General features: G+C 33.9%; 1 protein-coding gene across 4 annotated transcripts in view; it reads right to left on the bottom strand.

The window, feature by feature from the left end:
• The window catches only part of LOC120329435 (unconventional myosin-XVIIIa-like), a 48,109-nt gene that overhangs the window by 25,080 nt on the left and 3,894 nt on the right, over positions 1–19,135 (bottom strand). For 2 of the 4 annotated variants that reach the window (XM_039396058.2, XM_039396061.2), the window contains exons 6-21: positions 17,680–17,773; positions 11,694–11,856; positions 11,426–11,526; positions 10,701–10,880; positions 9,767–9,977; positions 9,543–9,685; positions 9,111–9,211; positions 8,048–8,268; positions 7,630–7,823; positions 7,080–7,180; positions 6,581–6,782; positions 6,254–6,476; positions 5,264–5,423; positions 4,343–4,716; positions 3,652–3,854; positions 2,950–3,078 (exon numbers count right to left, since the gene is read on the bottom strand). In XM_039396058.2, the coding sequence (XP_039251992.2) occupies positions 2,950–3,078; positions 3,652–3,854; positions 4,343–4,716; positions 5,264–5,423; positions 6,254–6,476; positions 6,581–6,782; positions 7,080–7,180; positions 7,630–7,823; positions 8,048–8,268; positions 9,111–9,211; positions 9,543–9,685; positions 9,767–9,977; positions 10,701–10,880; positions 11,426–11,526; positions 11,694–11,856; positions 17,680–17,773 (2,800 nt within the window). Of the gene's footprint in view, positions 1–2,949; positions 3,079–3,651; positions 3,855–4,342; positions 4,717–5,263; positions 5,424–6,253; positions 6,477–6,580; positions 6,783–7,079; positions 7,181–7,629; positions 7,824–8,047; positions 8,269–9,110; positions 9,212–9,542; positions 9,686–9,766; positions 9,978–10,700; positions 10,881–11,425; positions 11,527–11,693; positions 11,857–12,518; positions 13,296–13,402; positions 13,453–13,987; positions 14,089–17,679; positions 17,774–19,135 lie in introns of those variants that run through there. The other 2 variants (XM_039396060.2, XM_078118294.1) reach the window with 2 other exon arrangements.

The raw sequence follows: 19,135 nt of genomic DNA, 5'->3' as shown, positions 1-19,135 counted from the left end.
AAATCCAATTATATGATAATAAACACTAACGATTTTATCTATATTCTCAAGTTCGCTCGATTATAGTTATAATTGCAGCTAGTGCACTGCTCACAAAATTCGACACTGAATTCAAAAAGTCTATCAGTTTTGACCCTACATTTTGAAACTTTTGCTAAACCCACTTGCTATTGCTAAGGTATCTGATACAGATCGTTACGGTTACCCATACTAAATAAGCAATTTAGGTCCATTCATTTTATAATAACAAAATTCTAGGTACATATTAAACAACAGCAATGAAACGATGTTCCCAATTCGCATTTCAGTTATTCCATTCAGAAAATATTTCACTATTTCATTTTAACAAGTTTTAAAACTAAATTCAGAGCAATTAATGAAATTCCCAGAATTATTTAAATTCAATTCCCAATTCAGAAATAAATTTGAAAAATTACTTTTTATTAAATTATTTCAGTAGTGAACACTAGGAATTTGTAACATGGCTAATACAAATAATAGTATTATGTCCTACATAAATAACATAAGGTCACATTTTATTTCATCTGAAAGGTTAACAACCTCATAACTAGTTTTATTTGCTAACTTTGAGTAAATGCATGGCACACTAAGCATGTTTTCAATATTATAAAAATTGAAACCCAAAACTTTACCATTGTAGAATTTTTAATATTTAAATATCCCAGATGAATTCATTTTGTAGCAATATCAGATGCAAATTCAATTTTATTCATTTGGAGAAATAAGCACAAAATTATAGCGAAAATTTGGTGAAAGTCCTACAATGTATACAAAGGCTTTTTGACAATTCACTGTACCATAACTAGAAAATCCTCCTACAAATCCCATTGTTAATCTGCAATCTGCATACAATTTTTATATGTAAATATATATAAAATAACTTAATGATCCCAAAAAAACGCGTTCAAAGAACACATTCTTTCATTAGCTTATCAGAGCTATCATACACTACACTGATTACAATAAGCGTGTAATGAACATAATATAGCTTAATTATTAAGGCACAGGTGCTAAGGGCAGATTTTCAGTTTAAATATTATAAAAGCAAGGTTAATTTTTATCTGATAATCATTACCTACAATATACTATACTACTATTACTAATATGAAACCTTAAGCTAATATAAAATATTCAAGCATTGTCAAGTATGGATCATGGGTGATATTGAGATAAAAATGATATAACATTGATACATGTTGAAATAATTATCCATGTACCATACATGATTATATGTTTATTTAATGCAATGTTTAATCAATGCAACTACATGAAGTAATATTGGACACGAAGTAGACCCATGGACTGTTTTTATGTTGTTGTTAGTATTTATTCTTTTCTTTTTCTTGTTATGAAAAAACACTTTCATCCTAATTACTAATCCGAATGCTTAGAAATTTCTCGTGGTTAAAGATTGTATTTTTTATTCCGCAATAATTATTTTCCTTCATTTGTTAAATATTTCAGTGGGCTAATCTTGATAGTGTTTTGGACTCTGATGAGTATGAGTATAATGCCAGAGTTCAAACTAGCCAACGATACGATACATCTGTCAAGTGATAAAACGTGCATGTGCTTGCACAACGAAAATTGTTTACTGACAAATAAAAACATGTAGTACTAACTAGCCATAAATATCAGCGATTTATAATGTTGCAGCATTATGTAGAAACGTTTGACCAATGAAATAAGGTGACAATTAACTCAAAAATGTCAGGTTAATAATTATTTTTTTCTCAATTTTCAAATACATATACTGTATTTTATTAATGTTCAAACTAACATCATTTGATCAAGATTTTGACATTTTTCTATAAACCATCCCCTTGATACCATAAATTTTTCTATAAACTATCCCCTTGTTGAATCTGTGAAATGGTTTTCACAACTGTCGAAAGGGGTTGGTCTTAGTTATCTAATTTAACAATGTTTTACCTATTACTTTCTTATGCATTTCACCCTTATATCTACAAAATACAACTCCAACTATAATTATTTAGTTCAATACTATGAGGAATTGTTGCTTTTGGTTCCAATTCAAATGTAAAATTTAAAATATCCCTTGGCTAATAGGGTTTCCTTTTCGATTAAAGTTCTGAAAATCATTTTAATTTCTCGACTACAACCCTTAACTATTAGTTATCAGAGTTCTTCATTAAAACTTCTCTTAAAATTTCATTTGCAACAATCTTCTCTAGTCTGATATTATTTTAAATCGCACTCATTTTGTGCTTCCTCTTTAGTTATCCACAAACAAGCATTGTTTCTCACTATTACATTGCTTTTTATTAACACATACTTGGCCAATTATAATCTGACCGTAAATTCCCTCTCAATGCAGACATGGAACTCATGAAAAATTCAGATGGGATAAGTTTTCATGGTTCCAGACTGTTGTTTTCAGATTCAATTTGACGCTCCATTATCAAAACACTGTCAAGATTCATTAGTTCGCACTTTTATGGGGTAGAGTACCTAGTACAAACGTTAATAATAGAGACAGAGGTTAAGTTATGCGCTCAATCAGAGATATCCGAATTTAGTTAAAACTAAAGATTAAGGCAATTCGACAATTAAATATTCGACCGAATTCCACAACATTTCAAATATTTCTGTTATACACTAGCATAGTGAGATAGATTTCATTTTTTAATCCAATTTCTCTAATTGAAATGATTTCTGTTCGTAGAGATTTGCATTCATCTATTCTAGCGGCGGACACGAGTTAAACATCAACAGTTCAAACCCCATACTCCTCACTCCACCCAAGATGTAATAAACTCGTCAGGCAATGCCGAAATGAAAATAATCTATTCCAAAAACAGTAGCATTTTAAGTATCAGTGGATGCTTGATCACTGCCTTGTACAGAGAAGATCATCACAAAAAATATGTATGTTCAGAAATGTCTACCCCTGGCCTACCCTCTTACCTTTCTTTTTTCATACATTTTTCTTGCCAGATATCCTCTGCATTGTGATTGTATTGCGACAATCACTGACGTCAATTTTTCATTTCTTCTATCTTCCAATTGTGCAAGTACACCAGCACGGAATAGCACCTAGAAAACAGGATTTAAAATGAATTTTTCAGAAATAGGAACCAAATATAATCACTGTTAAACACAAGGCTGTGAAGTTGTTGAAAATATGTACCAGATTACTAAACCAATTTTGTCCTCAAGAAAACGACTTCCGCTTTCAAATCATGTTTGACATCAATTTGACTCTTAGATAGTTCCAAGACAATTTTTGACCACAAAACGAGTATTCAAGTCTTTTTTAATTTTAATTGTCTGTTAGGAATGCTTATTCATCAAATTTCTATACAAACACAAATGCTGAATTACGGCCAAATATTTGAATCTTAGACAGTTGGGACAGTTGCTTTCAATTTTCTTGCTGGAGAAGAACCCCCAATGGAATATTCCGGCGACTCTAGGAACCCCTATAAAAGGAAACCTAATACTAGCAAAACAAATTGAAGTGACGCAAGTTTCATGAAAGTGGCAAAATTATGTATTTTATTACATTCACACAATGTACATATAATATTATAGACTGTCGAACTTGAATGGAACTTGCGGAACCCCTGCACGGAATCCCTGATAAAAATCCCAGGATTATGATATTACCTGACTTATTCCAAGTCTGTATTGTGACCTTTCGATATCACATGTTTTCAGTATATGTTCTGTGGCTGCCTTGTCGTCCAATGATTCGAGAGGTCCATTTCCAGTTGGTAGAGGCAATATTCCACTCTTAGTACCACCAAGTTGTTTGCAAAGCACCTCGTAGCAACGACGAAATTCAGAGAATACAATGTGTTCAGGATAACCTAAAACAAAATAATATTTTTGATGCATACACAGTTGCATTATTGCATGGGGAGCCTATTAAGAAATTACAAAAAAAACGAGTTTTCAAAAACAAATTTACAAGAATAACAACTTAATAATGCTAGAGGGACTATACTACAATGACGAAATATACAGAAATATCGAATTTTGTTTTCAATTTTTAACCAAAATAGGATAGGATCTTTATATTTATCCAGAGGGAAGTCGATAAGGTGGCTTCATATGACTATCATATCATATGGCTAACCAGGACTTTTTGCCCAGTGACTGATCTATGTCGAGTATTGAAATAGTTAACGAGCTATTTTTCCTAGTTGAATGAACTTGACGGCAGTGGAGGTCATAACCAACCAGCGTGAACCACCCGTAGATTGTGAGGAGTTCATCAATCCTCTCGCACATGATTGTTAACCGAAGGATTCGAACCTGCAACCCAGTGTTTAAAATGTAGAAAATAAAAACACACCTTGCTTATGAACCCTGGTAGCAGGTAATAATTGAAATCCTCTGAGTTGATTGGTCAACAATTTGACATCAATAACATTCTCTTGACCTTTGACCGATGTGCGATGAGGCGTTAAGCAGAAGACGAAATGAACATTTGTTCTTTTCAGAGCATCGATCAGGCTATCCACTTGTAATTTTTTCATCATAGAAAGTGATTTTTTCTTAACAACTGCAGCGGCATTCAATGCGCTCGAAGATCCTGTCCAAACTTTCCGCATGCTTGGCCCTCGACGTAGAGTAAGACTACGTCCCATGTTGTCGAGTCCAACGACTGATCCTTGAAATGTTCCTCCACTACTGGACCGTCCCCCAATTGTTAAGCTTATATACTTCCTGAAAAAAAATAAAATGGTAATTTGTCTTTAAAGTTGACAATGGACAGTGAGAAGATGATTCTAAAAATGAGAGATAAACGAAAAAATTTGGCCCAATTGTTTGGGAAGTGTTTTTAGTCAATTAAGAAAACAGCAATTTACAGAAAATATGTAGGGAAATGATATATTCTCAAAATGAGGCCATCACCCTTCATTTTTCTTAACAATAGCAGAAATCACTGATAAAAGAAAAGTGTTGGAAACGAACTTGAGAACTAGCTATAGATATTCCTATAGTAGTAATGAAATCCCCTGAATAACAGTGCTTTGACATATAACATCACAGAAAAGAAATTGGAAATGCCATGATTAAACAGGTCAGGCTTGTAGCAAAAACCCCTCCAAATATATGAATTAGCTTTGACATTTGAGTAAGGAGTGACTCAAACTTTTAGACAGAACTCTGACTCGACTAAGTGACTTGGGTGACACTTTAAGTTGTGGGACTTACATACCAAAAACTGGGTGATTTCAATACGAAAATATTTTAAAAATTAAGCACTTACTTTTTTGAATCTTGCAAAACCTCCGCAGTCATTTTCGTCAGTGAATTTTCTCTACAAAATTTCAACCAGTTGGAAGAATCATACTCGACTGGACAATTCCCCATCATATGATTCAGAATGAAGTGATTTCTTTTGAGACCTTTCTTCATAACAGGTGATCCTGAAAAAATGGTTCAGATTTTAGCAATCATAATATTGAAAGAAAATACTGTAAAAGTCTGTATATTTAACAACAATTTTCAATTTGGATAAATATAAAATATACAAGACAGATTTAGTAATCCAGTAATTAGAGATATTGAAACAAATTTCTTGATGAACAAACTGAACTGAATACAATTCGAAAGATATATAATTAATTCCAGGCAGAAATTGGTTCTATGCAGTAATCAATAGCAGAAGATCCACAAGCAAAGAATCTCTCCAGCATGGCATAATCAAAAATAATTTAATTTTTCAACAAATTTCTCTCCAAACAAGGCTGTAAACAAGCAGTCGGTATCACGTACAAAGATACCACATTGAAAGCATTTTGTAAAGACCAGAATATTTCAGATTTGACATGGCATATATAATTTACTGGGCGTTTGACTTTAGGAAAAGTGGTATGGGGGTCTGGCGTTGTCAACCAGTAGTGAGACCCACCATCACCAAAATAAAGCCAAGACTCGATCTTATGTGTGAGAATATGCAAGCACATCGCCATCGGCCTCATTGAAGGTATAAAGTCAATTTTATTATATTTTTGATGTATTATTAAACTTGACTTCATTTGTATTTTAGTTCATGAGGGTTGCGAAAAAACTAAGCCAGGCCAAGTGGGTCGTGACGAACAAAGTTTAAGGAACACCGACTTAAAGAAAAGCACATGGCTCCGCGTATAAACTACCGTTGACAGTAAAAAGACATAACAAATGTGCAGGAGAAACCAAAATTTATATTATTAATACAAATTACTACAAATAATCATCAATTTCTCAACTTTCTTACCATTTTTAACAGGTTGACCAAAAAACATAGACAATCTTTCGATAAAGCTTTCTTCAGTTGCCCCAGGTATTAAAGCTTCCTCATCAAGCAACCATAGGAGTCCTTTAGAATCTGTGAGTAGATTGGATGCACCCACTCTAGATTGAGAAGGAGGTCGATCTATGGAATCAGCAACAGTGTGTACATCTCCTTCTAATGGTTCAAAATCACAGGTGACGTTTTCCTGTTGTAGTAATAAATAATATTATAAGTGTTTCAACTTTTAACAACTAATTCTAACAAAATACCGGTATGTCTTGCAACCTGATCAAAAACGTTTATTCTCACCTGTTCATAACGTTCTTGCAATCTTGTGAATGAATTATGATGAAAAAGTAGTTGAAGACGTTCTTGTACATAATTATACGCTAAATCTTCAAGAGATGCAAATGTTGTGCGATTGTCATTGTTCGATTCGAAACATTGCATACCGGGTGTATCGACCACAATAAGAGATGATTTTGCATTGAAGTTTGAGACAGACAAACACCTAGAAGAGTGTAAATATGGTAGATAGATATTTAAAATGGATAGATACATGACTAAAAATCATTGTTGTTAATACTACAAGATCAACTTGCTGTGGCAGACCCAAACTAGCATATGGTCACATTTAAACCGTTTGCTCCTCGCCATTTGCACATGAATAACCACGACCATGAATGAGCCACGCAATCATTAGATGTTAGTGTGTTAGTTTTTTTTGTGTGTATGCACATGTTTTATTACCTTTTCACTATTTTACAACAAATAAAAGATAGGAAGCATATGTGTATAATCAGCCTACCTATTCACAACAGATATAACAAGTCTGAACACTTCCGTATAAAGTCCAGTTACAAATGCTTCCAGGTTATCTTGTCCAGAACAACCAGTAGGCTCATCACCCTGATAGAGATAAAAAAAAAATATAAATACAAACTATAAAGTCATCATTATCTTAAAGTACTAGATAGAAGAATAGAAAAATAAAGAAATAGATAAATGTCAGCATTGTAAATTACATACAGAGTTTGCTGTAGTACTGCAAAGCATATCAGAGCGATGATTAAAACCGATTGATTATTCACTATTCTACTATTTCATATTAAATACAATCACTTTTGAATGAGTTATGAGATAAATATAATATTTTTGAACCTTTCTCGACTTGGTACTTTACAGTAATCGAATTACTGTTCATTTGCAGTAGGCAATAGGCTTTTTTCGTGTGAATGAAATAAAAATCAAAATTCATTTTAAGGCAGCATCAAAAAAATATATCGAAGATGTGAAGAAATGAATTGAGCATTTTGTTTACAACAAAAACAAAAATAGAAAACAAATCACAGACTCACAGATGCAGATGAAGAGCTCAAAGTTCTTTGCAAAGAAGCAGGATTCCTTCCAGACACAGACGGAGAAGAAGGTGTACGAGGAGTGGATGATGGCTGGAAGATAGCTCGAGCAAGATTCTCGATGGAAAAACCAAGAAGAGAAGATGCTTTTTGAGCAGCATCAGGCTTCAAGAATTGATATCTGGATCCTCCAACTGGAATGAAGATTTTTAAATCATAGAATTATAAAATAAAATAATGTTGAACCTATGAAGCGACGAAACATTCATAAATCACAATTCTAAAAATATTCCTAATATTTTGGAATATAGAATCGTATTTATACATAATTAATGTGAATTTATCGAAAATAAATGTGACAGTGCGGAAAAGTTGAGATAAAAGTTGTTTGGATTCATTTGATGTTTGAAATCCTCACTTTTTTGTGATCCTGCAGTTCCGAGATGCAAGCACGCTGCAAGAACATTAAAAATAGCCTTTGTTTCATCAGTTGTGAAACCGACAGTGTCCATTGCAGATTTCAATTTTTTAAATCCATTCATCATCTCTTCTTTCCATAATTCTGTTTTCGATGAAGCGTCAGAATCAAACAGAAAACTATTTTCACGTTGCTCATCTTCCACAATAAATAGTTCTCGGCTGAAAAAGTTTTTAGATTTCAGATAGATTTTACGTATTGAAAAATAAGAAATAAGGACTTGAGCAATTCACTGAATCTTCAGCTTTGATAGGATAGACTTTGACACCATTTGTAACTGTAAGTAATGAATACTTTTTTATTCATAAGATAAGTTTTGTTGTGTCTTCACTCTGAAGATGGCTCTGGAAAGGAAGCCAACTAATATATATATATATATATATATAAGGAGCTATAATTTTTGAAAGGACATGACCACCCAATTCATTAAATTTTCAGTAAACTCGATACTGAGCTTACTTACTCAGTAAGCTGCGATACCAATACAGTTCAATTCTGCTCCAATGATTTAAGCTAGTGATGTGAGCATTTAAAACACTATCGATGAAGATGTATTTCAAGCATTTAGATCAGGGTGTGCAACCTTTATTAATACAGGAGGGCCAGATACAAATAACTGGGTGAAACCGCAGGCCGCACCTTCAGTTAACATAGGCTTTCTAGTAGTTGCAAGCACAAAAGAGAATCACACGTTAAGCACCAGATTAAACTAAATTGAAAACTCAATTCGAAAGCCGCACAATATGTCTTTGTGGGCTGCATTTGGTCCCCGGCCGAAGGTTGCCCACCCCTGATTTAGATGATAAAAAATACGTTTTTCCCATATACTTACTATAATTATTTGTTGTGCAATTTTAAGAAACAAAAATGCTTTGCCAAAATAATTCATTCAAATTATTTGAAAATAATATTAATAACAAAACCAGTATTCTAGACTGGCATACTAATCAAAAATGAACATGAGAGCAGGATTCGGGTAAAATAAAATAAACTTAATAAATACCTTAACTGAGCATCAGCCCCTTCCACTAATTGATAAAAAACACTGAAATTTTCTTCATTCTTTTGTCTTCTAACAACTCTTGATACTTCCACAAGCATACACTGAAAATTGGATTGAATAAGAGTCATAAACAAATGCAATCAGAACGAGTCACTATCAGAACGAGTCACTATGCAATACCAATAGGCATAAGCAAATGCAAAGAAAACAGAGGAAGTTAGGCCGGCCTGGGTTGAAATGAACTGATCTTACTGATCATGATTTACAGAGGGCGTACCCGGAAAGGGAAGAAAATTTCTGGATTCGCCTCTGCTGTCACAGTAACATGATTTGCTAGTTTATAATCATACAAGCGTGATCTTGGGTTACATTGCAGGTGCCCCTGATTAGCAAGCTCGATCCTAGATGGAATCGAGTTCAAAATCTACATACCTGGACAGATGCACTTCCTACTTGACCAGACCGGTCAAAGTTCAAAGTATAAAGGTTAACAGCTCGTGAAGCATGATCACACTGAGAAGTTTTAGCACCGGAGAATGATTCGATTAGAGTTGTAACTGCTGATAACTTGTCACCTTAAAAAATTTACATGGACAATGTTAAAAAAAACAGCAAAAAATGGAGCATTTAACAGTAAATCAGATTTTATCTCTTACCTGTAACTTGGTTGTTAACTGTTCCAGCTATTGTTGTCAAATATTTCAGTACATGTCTGATGTTTTGAGATTTTCCGGAACCACTATGTCCTGTCATTAATAAGGATTGATCAGCACCAGTTGATGTCATCTCAGAATATGCTGTTTGTGCAGCTGCAAATATATGCGGAGGCATATCGCTTCGACGACATCCTTTGAACATTTGCATGGCCTGGTATGATACGAATATAAATATGATAATTAGATGATTATATAGATGAGTATCAGTATCAAGAAGTTGAAATTTAATGCTGAACTTTAGAAGAATATGATTGAAATTTTCCAAAATTTTGAAAAAAAAAAATTCTATTTTTAAAAATACCATGCACGGATAGAAGACAAAAAAGCCTAGAAACAAGAGCAATAATCTATGTTGGTATTGTAAGTTAGAGATCTTTACTCCGGTCCCAGAGACTTAATTAAGAAATGGGTCAATGCCAAATGGAACATTTTTCCACACTTTTTTTCTATGAGCCTTTTTGAGATTGTGTACTCAATTTATTACAATGAAGATGCGGTGCTGAAAATGGGATTTTAACCTGAGATCCTTTTTAATAATTAAATACATATAAACATATTTTTTGAACAATAGAGCGATGCCCAAATAAATTGACACTAAGGCCAAACGAAGTAGGCAGACATCTAAGGCAGTATTCACGACCAAAGCAAGAGCGAAACCGCCACAAGTGCAAAGTTTTTATGACGTCATGGCACACAAAAAACGAATCCCTTAGAGCTCACAAAACTGGTCAAAGCAATTGGTCAAGCAGTTGATGGAAAAAAAAAAAATTTTATATTACCACTAATAGGAAAGAAATATACTAACAAAAACAACGACGTAATAACAAAACGATCTATATGTACACTTTGTGGCCAAAAACCTTGTCGGATTTACCTTGTCGGATGTTACAGCGGATTGATTGTATGTAGGACATAACGATATGAGATGAGGTCCTGCATATGTGTGAACTAGATTGCCATTGTAGCGTTGTTGTAATGTATGAAGTACTCCACACTCGTTCAAGTAACGTAACGATGATATGTCCTCCGATCTATCACATTCATCTGAATTAGCCTGGAAGAAATGAACATTTTTGTCTTAGGATTGTAATATTTCAAAGGAATACAATAAATTACCCATTGCTTGAGAACTAAGCTAAAAACCGAATATTTCACTATTCCAGATACATTCTGAGAAAATATTTCCAAGTCAGAAATACTGAATAGTTGAATACATTCCAAATTGGTGGCAAGTTCATGTGGAAGGAACATTACATTACATAATAACTATACTTTCATGTTGATCACATCTAAAACGGTATAAATCTAAACATCATTGTGTTCTCTTAGTTGTTTGTTATCAGTTGAGATATTGTACGTTCAGATTCGATTATCTGGCGGCAAAATCCATAATTTTTTAATACAAATATTCTTAATTATTCCTGAATTCAAAAATTTACTATATAGAATATAATGAATTTAGAACGAGTTTGAATATCTTATTTGGTTTTGACATCCCTGATTAGAGCTCTGATATAACTAGCTAAACTTACAAAATAGTTTTATGAATTTGTGATCAATATACGCTGTATGATTGAAATAAGATTGCATATTTTCTACCTTTTCAACTTTATCTTCATCAACAGTAACTGTTTCACCAGATAAATGTAACCGGATTCTTGTTTTTCCATCTTTCAATCCACTTGCTGCTGGATCGCCGGCTAAATAAAGAATATAATTCAAGGCTTGTTGAAATAAAATTATGTATCGTATAATATATACCGGTACATATTATGTATTTACTCAAATACTGTCAAAAATAAGAATGTGTGCCCTACATTTAAAAACAGTCTATCCTCTTTTTCATCCTGAAAAACTTTTTACTTACTAAATTGTAATTGATGTGCAGCTGAGAAGCCATTGTCTCGCACAAACCATACTTTTTCAGTTTCCTTCCATTCGGTCTCATCAAACACAGGTTCAGGTGACAACGTAGTTTCAAGTTTTGGCGATGAAAAGTCAAGCTCAGTTATCTTTTCTGCTGTTAGTGTCTGAATTAAAAAAGAGAAGTTTATAGTGTGACAAAATACTGTCTTTGTTTTAAAATGTTGAGTGATGAAAAATAACTCAAATAAAACATATGAACAGATAGACTTTTTTTTAAGTAGGCTATTCTTGAAACCACAAAGAGAGATTACCAACTTTATTGCCTTGCTATAGAATTTAACGGGCTCAAATTGCTAGCCTAACTGTAAAAGGTAAATGCTGCAGAAATAGTCTTATGCCAACAAGAGCTTTCATATATTTTGTTTCATTAAATAAAGAATTGTACAGAATTTTTTTTTTTTTTCTGACATTTTCCTTCCAATCACAATCTTATCGAGTGACTTCCAATGCCAAAGTGTCTCTCTCCAAAAGGTTTATATATAAACCGCTTTATGTATGTTTATTCGAAAGAAAATGCTTGTATCTTTATAAATACAACTATACAATACAATTTTTATCAAACAACTCTCTCACCAAGGAGTACAAAAGTAAAAATATCAAATTGGACACTGCTAGAGATTGACATTCACAGACACATGTTCATCAAATTTCTGTGGATGTGTGGCAGTACTGTGAATATAATTCTTCAATCTTATCTCGAAATTAGATAATGATAGTAAAAGATGGATAAAGAAGCGTAAAGTAGAAAGATAGAGAAAAAACAGACCCCTTGAGAAGCAGAAACAGTTTCAGTAGCCGAATCACTAGCAGACAAAACAGCTCTTTTATCATCTGTGGATGACTCGATACAACTTTCTTCTTTCTGATTTGTTGTCAAGATAGAAGTAGATAAAGATTGAGAAGAAGCAGAAGTATCAGAAGTGGCAACACTATTTTTCAATTCAGGTTGTTGAGGATCAGATATTATTTTTGGTGTAGTGACGTCGCTGGGCTTTGAAGCTATATCAGTTGAATGTGAAGTTATCAAAGTGCTTGAAGTTACTTTAGATGTGTCTTTCTCAATAGGTTTTTCAACTTTCTTTTTCACTTTGACTACTTTTTTGACAACCTTCTTTTTTACTTTAGTTGGTGTTTCAATATTTGATGGCTTTTCTTTTTTATCACTTTTCTTTATACTTTTGTCATCTTTAGCGCATTCATTTTCATCCACAGGATTACTTAACTCTGGGCTCAAACTCCCTCCATTTTGAGAATCAGACGGAATTGAGCTTGCATGTAATTCATTTGCAGTAACAGGGCTTACAACAACCAAAGCAGAAACGTCATTTTCATTGCTTTCAATTCCATTTTGTGTTGCTTTTCCCATGACTATTTTCAAACTAGCAGTGGGTGGATCAATTGAAGAAAGTTTGGAATCTTTCTCCTTCTCAGAATTAGTTTCAGTAGAGGTTGAGGAAGATGCACCTTGTTCGCTAGCAGAAGACTTTCTTGAGTTGGTTTTTGATGATGATTTTCCATTCTCCTCATCTTGTTCTTTCTCCTGCTTTAATGGAATGCGAGTATGAGAAGAGTAAGCAAAGATGACATTTGAGAACTCACAGATTTGAGTGAAAAATGAGATAGAAAAAGTAGTGTTAAAAAATGTCTTACTCGTGAACCAACCGGTACTGGAATCTTTGGCTTGCGGTCATCACGTGCCTGTGGAAGTGAGCAAGTGAGTAAGTGCACAAAAGCTTGACAACTGATAAGCAGGCAATTGAAAAATATAACAGACACAAGATGCAAACAAGCAATACAAAGTGTCTAATAAGTAATGGAGACATAGTTTCATCAAAGTGTTTTCAACAGAATGAATCGTTCAGGTAAGGAATATATCAAATGACATTGAAGTATAAATGGTTGCAAGTCATCCTAATCACCTGGATAAAGACTTGAATAAGCAGAGACAGATAGATAAAACAAATGATTCTTAGAAAGTCTATAAATGCGATAAATTCTCAATGAGTAGTTCAAACAAGCAGAATTTGTAGTGATATATTTCACTTCTTATTATATACAGATATTATACGCTTGGCAGTGAACTGTAGTGAATTTTCACCAAAAACATCATTCATGCATTGTCCAAAAGGTGTAATTTTAGCAGAAAAATTATTTTCTCTATGCATGCGTCTGAAGAATATACTGTTGCAGTTCAGAAGCAGGCATCAAGAATACACACATGAGCAATACTTTCCTTTTTCTCCCAGAATGAAAAACGACTCCCAAACATTGTTCAAAAGAGAAAGACAGTAAAGAGAACAGAACCGATAGAATGTAAAATGACAGATTGAAGGTATAAAATCTGTGGAGAGAAAAACATGAGACGAGGTCAGCGAAGCCACTTCCAACAATAAAAGAATTATTCATAGTCTGCAACCATGATGGATACCCAAAGGCTATTCAGTATCAGGCAAGAAAATAGAGTTACGGAAGAATACCAAAAAGCCGAAAGTAACGATATACAGAAATGTATTTAATTTATAAAATATGTTACACGCTAAAACGGTGGTCGGAGACAAACAATTCGCGCGACATACTGAGTTAAATTAGGAGGACCGAATAATTAAAAAGTGCGAAACGGCTGTCGGGCAACGTAATAAATATCCCACCAATGTTAACGGCAAATGTTACAACACGGGGTAAAACTCCCTTTCCCACTAAAATGTATGAGTTGTTTAATTTAAAGAAACAACAATTACCATGCGTAAATTGCGCAAATCTATCGTCATTGGTTACCAATCGCTATACAATGAAAAAACTTGATATATTTAAATACAAAAATGGATTTATTTGGTATTACGGTTCTTTTATTCTCACATTACGATAACTCCAAATTTGTCGTAAACAATAATCGTTTTATCATTTTAAAATATTGCACAACCATTGACGCGCGAATCCCTTTCGGCCAATACCAAGACGACACGATCATTTATTTAAATCAACTAAAGCACACATGAAAGAATTCAGGCCATTACAAAATAAAAACATAACTGTGCTGAAACAGCGCCTATGCGATAAGCCAAAGACGATCGTTTCTAAATCAGAAATAACCCATTTTGATCCAACCACATTGAATGGATTCAGAATTACCTCGAAGCTAAAATGAGTAATCAGCGATCCGTATCCTGTCTTAATACCACATAACACACCTAAATAACGTAATATTATTTTTATCTCGCTACACTTGGAATATTGAGAAATTATAAATAAATGATTTCAATATTTCGGCGTTAGATATCAGAAATTCGTTCTAGAATGATATATTTGAAGCTACGTTAGAAGACAAATATCATAATAAGTTTCTCCGTCCGCTAATCCTCGATTTAAATCTATAACTGATCTGTAACTGACGGCCGCAAAGGAGTGTTTTCTTGTCGTGTGTCTGCGAGTGAGAAACAGCAGGCAGACCACAGAACGAAGCTGTCATTCAACGCACCCTATTTACCGATGACTGCGTTTCCCAATTAAGACCTTGTTATTTTTATTAACGCCTGCAAAAACCAAAAGGAGAAATGTGAACTCGGTAGAATCACCGCCGATAGAGCGAGCAAGGGAAAACATACATGGCATGCATATATGCCCGGGGACTGTGATGCGAGAACATGTCGGTCTAAAATTGCCATCGGCCGGGCATAAAGGCACTGATGTACGGGGACTCGAATACATTTTTCTTAAAGTTGGTCTTATCAAATATATTATATTGGGATCGGCTTGGATCCCTTATCCCCTTTTCATAGAACAAATCAGGTATCCGTTATTTTCTTCAAAAACGCTTAACCAGTCGTTTATATATCAGTATTATATACTAAATTTTAAATTCCAGTACAGGGCAAAAATCTTTGTCGTCTCGTTTATCGTTAAAGATATGAACTTGTCCCCGGAATGTGATTTGGAAAGTTTACAACGCTCTATTAGCTTCCATTTCTCATGGGAGTATGGCATTGAGCGATCTAACTTGATTATTAGCAAGTAAATAGCCTACATATTTAACAAGGTTGATTGGTTAATATGTCCGGATATAGCTTAACGAGAGCGTGTAATTTCATTTTACTACACGATAAGCAGCCACTCAGAAATGACAATATACTACTAGGTTTGGGCACAAATCCGTGAACGCGACTTCATGATGGAAAAGCAAAAAATCATATTTCCGACTATGTTGAAATGATCGCATCCCTCATTTTCTAGACCAGTGTTCAGCAAACTGCGGCCCGCGAACAACCCCACTTTGTATGCATAAAAACCAAAACTACTCATAAATTTATTATCTGCGCATGGATTTATGTCGTAACAATGATGATTGTACGGGATCTACTTTGCAGCAAGTTGGGGGAAAAGACGTGTCAGTTGTAATGTCGTTTACTTACCGAACGAGCGAGCCTGTTGTTAGTTGTAAATACCAGTTTTGCTCATTTTGATTTTCAAAATCTGGCATCAAAACGTCAATGTAACGTAGAAAAGTCGGCCAAATATGCTTCAGTTGTCAACTGTCGATTGTTAGCTTTTATAAAGAATGCATCGAGAAATCCACTAATCTTCATTGCTGTGAGCGGCTTTTTTCCAAAATAAATTATACTAAGAATTTACTTCGTACTCGCATGTCAGGTCGTCATATGAACGACGTAACGCAGATATCATCAAACACGATACGATTTGATTTTAACGCTTTGGCCATCACACAAAAACCACATCCTTCACATTGATAATAGTAAAAAAAAAACTTATATTTGATAATAAAAGAAAGGACGTAATGGAACAGGGCCGCGAGTGCGTCATAATTTGAAGTTTAATGTTGCAGTGGTTTACTGTAAATAGAATTTATTGTGATCCACAAGCTACCGGAAATTTGTATATTTTGCTCAGTACGACAAAGTTTGCTGACCACTGTTTTAGCCCATCGATGACCTACCGGACTGAAGAACTGTTGATAAGGATATCAGGCGATTTTTGTCTTGATTGTGAGCTTGGCTTTTCTATTTCGTGTTGTAAATATAAGATACGAAATGGCTTTTGCCGGGAATGAGCAGTTAGGCCACTAAAGGCTCCATTTCCCGGAGGAACCTAAACATCAGAGACCGAAACTCTCGTTGCCAATTGAAGCAATGTAAAAAACAGTCACTGCCGTGAGGTAAATGAAAACATTTTTCTTCCTTCCTTCAAATATTGACAGAATGTAATCAAAATATTTGGAGTCCTCCAAACACAATAGTGTTTCCGGAATTTCTCAAAAACGAAGTAGTGCACGATTATGATAATGTACTGTACTATTGTCATCCCCGGAGTCCATATTTTTAACATATGAAAACCAGGAGTGATGGTACTGTTTATTCCTGTTAGCATTTCCACATGATCTGTGTGTGCTGCTTTGGTACCATTTAAATTTAAAAACTTGAGTGTTTTGAGATTTTGCTTTTTGGAAGAGGAGCTCAAACGATTGAACGTGTATTAAGCAAATGCAGACCACATTGATGAGAGTTCCAATAGGAGTTTGCAAATTTCCCGTTTCTGTAGGGCAGTGGCAATAGAATGCCATTCCATTGAACAATTTAAATATGGTGCTATATCTTAGTTTGATCTCATAAAAGGCCAACAGCTAAGGCTTACTTAAACTGAAATCATCAAGGCGTAACCCCTATTATACCCAATATGAAAGACACCAAAAAAGAAGCTATTTCAATGAAAATTTTACATGTTCAAATTTGCCTATTAAGTTATTATAAAGTTTATCATCGATTACACCCGAAAACTCGGAAGCCAATATCTCAACCCATCTTGCATATTTGAATCCATACTGCTAATGCCTATTGCCAATAATAGCAACACAATAAGAACCCTGTTTATTTATTGAAGTATGTTGATTAGTACCAAACTAAGTATATTTTGATTACCTTTTCATGGTGGCTTTTTGCATCCGAATATTCCGATGAAGATCTGTTAGATGCATGATGAACTTGATCTGAATGTTCTTGTAATTTCATCGCCCTGTATGTTTCAAAGTCGGGAAATGTTTTTAAAATAGCAGTTTGGCCAAACTGTTTACCAGTTTTCAGTTTAATCTTCTCCATTGCGAGTTGTATGTGATATCAATAATAGATACACTACTAATAAGATAAAGAATTGAATTTAGTTCCCGAAAATGGTCAATACAATGGCATAGTAGGAAACCAGATATCACTGTACCTGATAATACAAACTCCGTCTCAATCAGTTACTAAATAATCTCCTTTTTACACTAAGACTCACATCTGGCTTATAGCTGATCTATTGCTATGCTGCCATTAATGCCATATTCACTAAAGTAAAAGTGAAAAATATATGAGTTAGTCTTGTTATATAGCAGTTGTGTCTTTTCATCCACAATTCAATTTTGCATAAAAATCTATTCATGAAATCATTTCCTTGTTGCTTTAATGAAGCGAGAACGTCAGAGCGCTTTTGCTTCTAATATTTAGAGAATCGATCAGACTCTTAGTCATGAACAGATAACTTCCTGTCATGCCACTGTCATTGTAAAGCAATCCTGAGCAATCTATGACAATACCATAGGAAGTAGTTGGGATAGCAAAAATCCGCGTCAGTGTTTAAAATAAAGCTCAATATCTCTCTATTAAAACTCATGTAACACAATATAACTAGGAAGTATGAAGCCTTGGAGTTATAGAAAATAAGGAGGAAAATAGGGCCTTACCATTTTTAAAAACATTTTCAAATTCCCTAGATAGATATATATTCTAAATATGTACATTTTAGATTCACTTAGAATATTTGAAATGAGTATCTATAATATAAGAATCATCAGCACAAGATATAAACAACATAAAAATGTTTTTACTGTTAATATCTGCCTTTTACTGGTATTTCGTGACATAGAAACGATGAAAATGAATATTTTTTATCTAGCTATTCTCATTTCACACTCTATTCTGAATTGGTTTTCATAACATTGAACATAATTCATAATTTAGAAGATGAAAAACTTGAAGCTGTCCCACTATAAACTTCCCAAAGTCTTAAAAACCACATCATAACAAATGAAACCAACCATTGCTCATTGCCAAAACAAATATTAGATCTCAAACGGCTTCAAAGAACAACAAGTTACCATTTCTACACTGTGTTGTGTGGCTATAACTAACAAAACATTATCTATTTAGAAATACCTGATCTAATTAAAGTATCAGACAACAAGCTGTGCTATTGAGTCCATAATAAAAGGTTTGCACCTGAGTAACATTGTGTAGTCGATGGCAAACAATAGATGTCAAATAGGTATTTTATGTAAATAAACAAATTTAATAGAATTGATTTGAACTAAAATAATATAGAGACAAAATAAACAGGATT

The sequence above is a fragment of the Styela clava genome, chromosome 12 (genome assembly GCF_964204865.1).
Source record: "Styela clava chromosome 12, kaStyClav1.hap1.2, whole genome shotgun sequence".
NCBI classification, from domain to species: domain Eukaryota; kingdom Metazoa; phylum Chordata; class Ascidiacea; order Stolidobranchia; family Styelidae; genus Styela; species Styela clava.
This window is presented reverse-complemented; position numbering and strand designations above follow the sequence as displayed.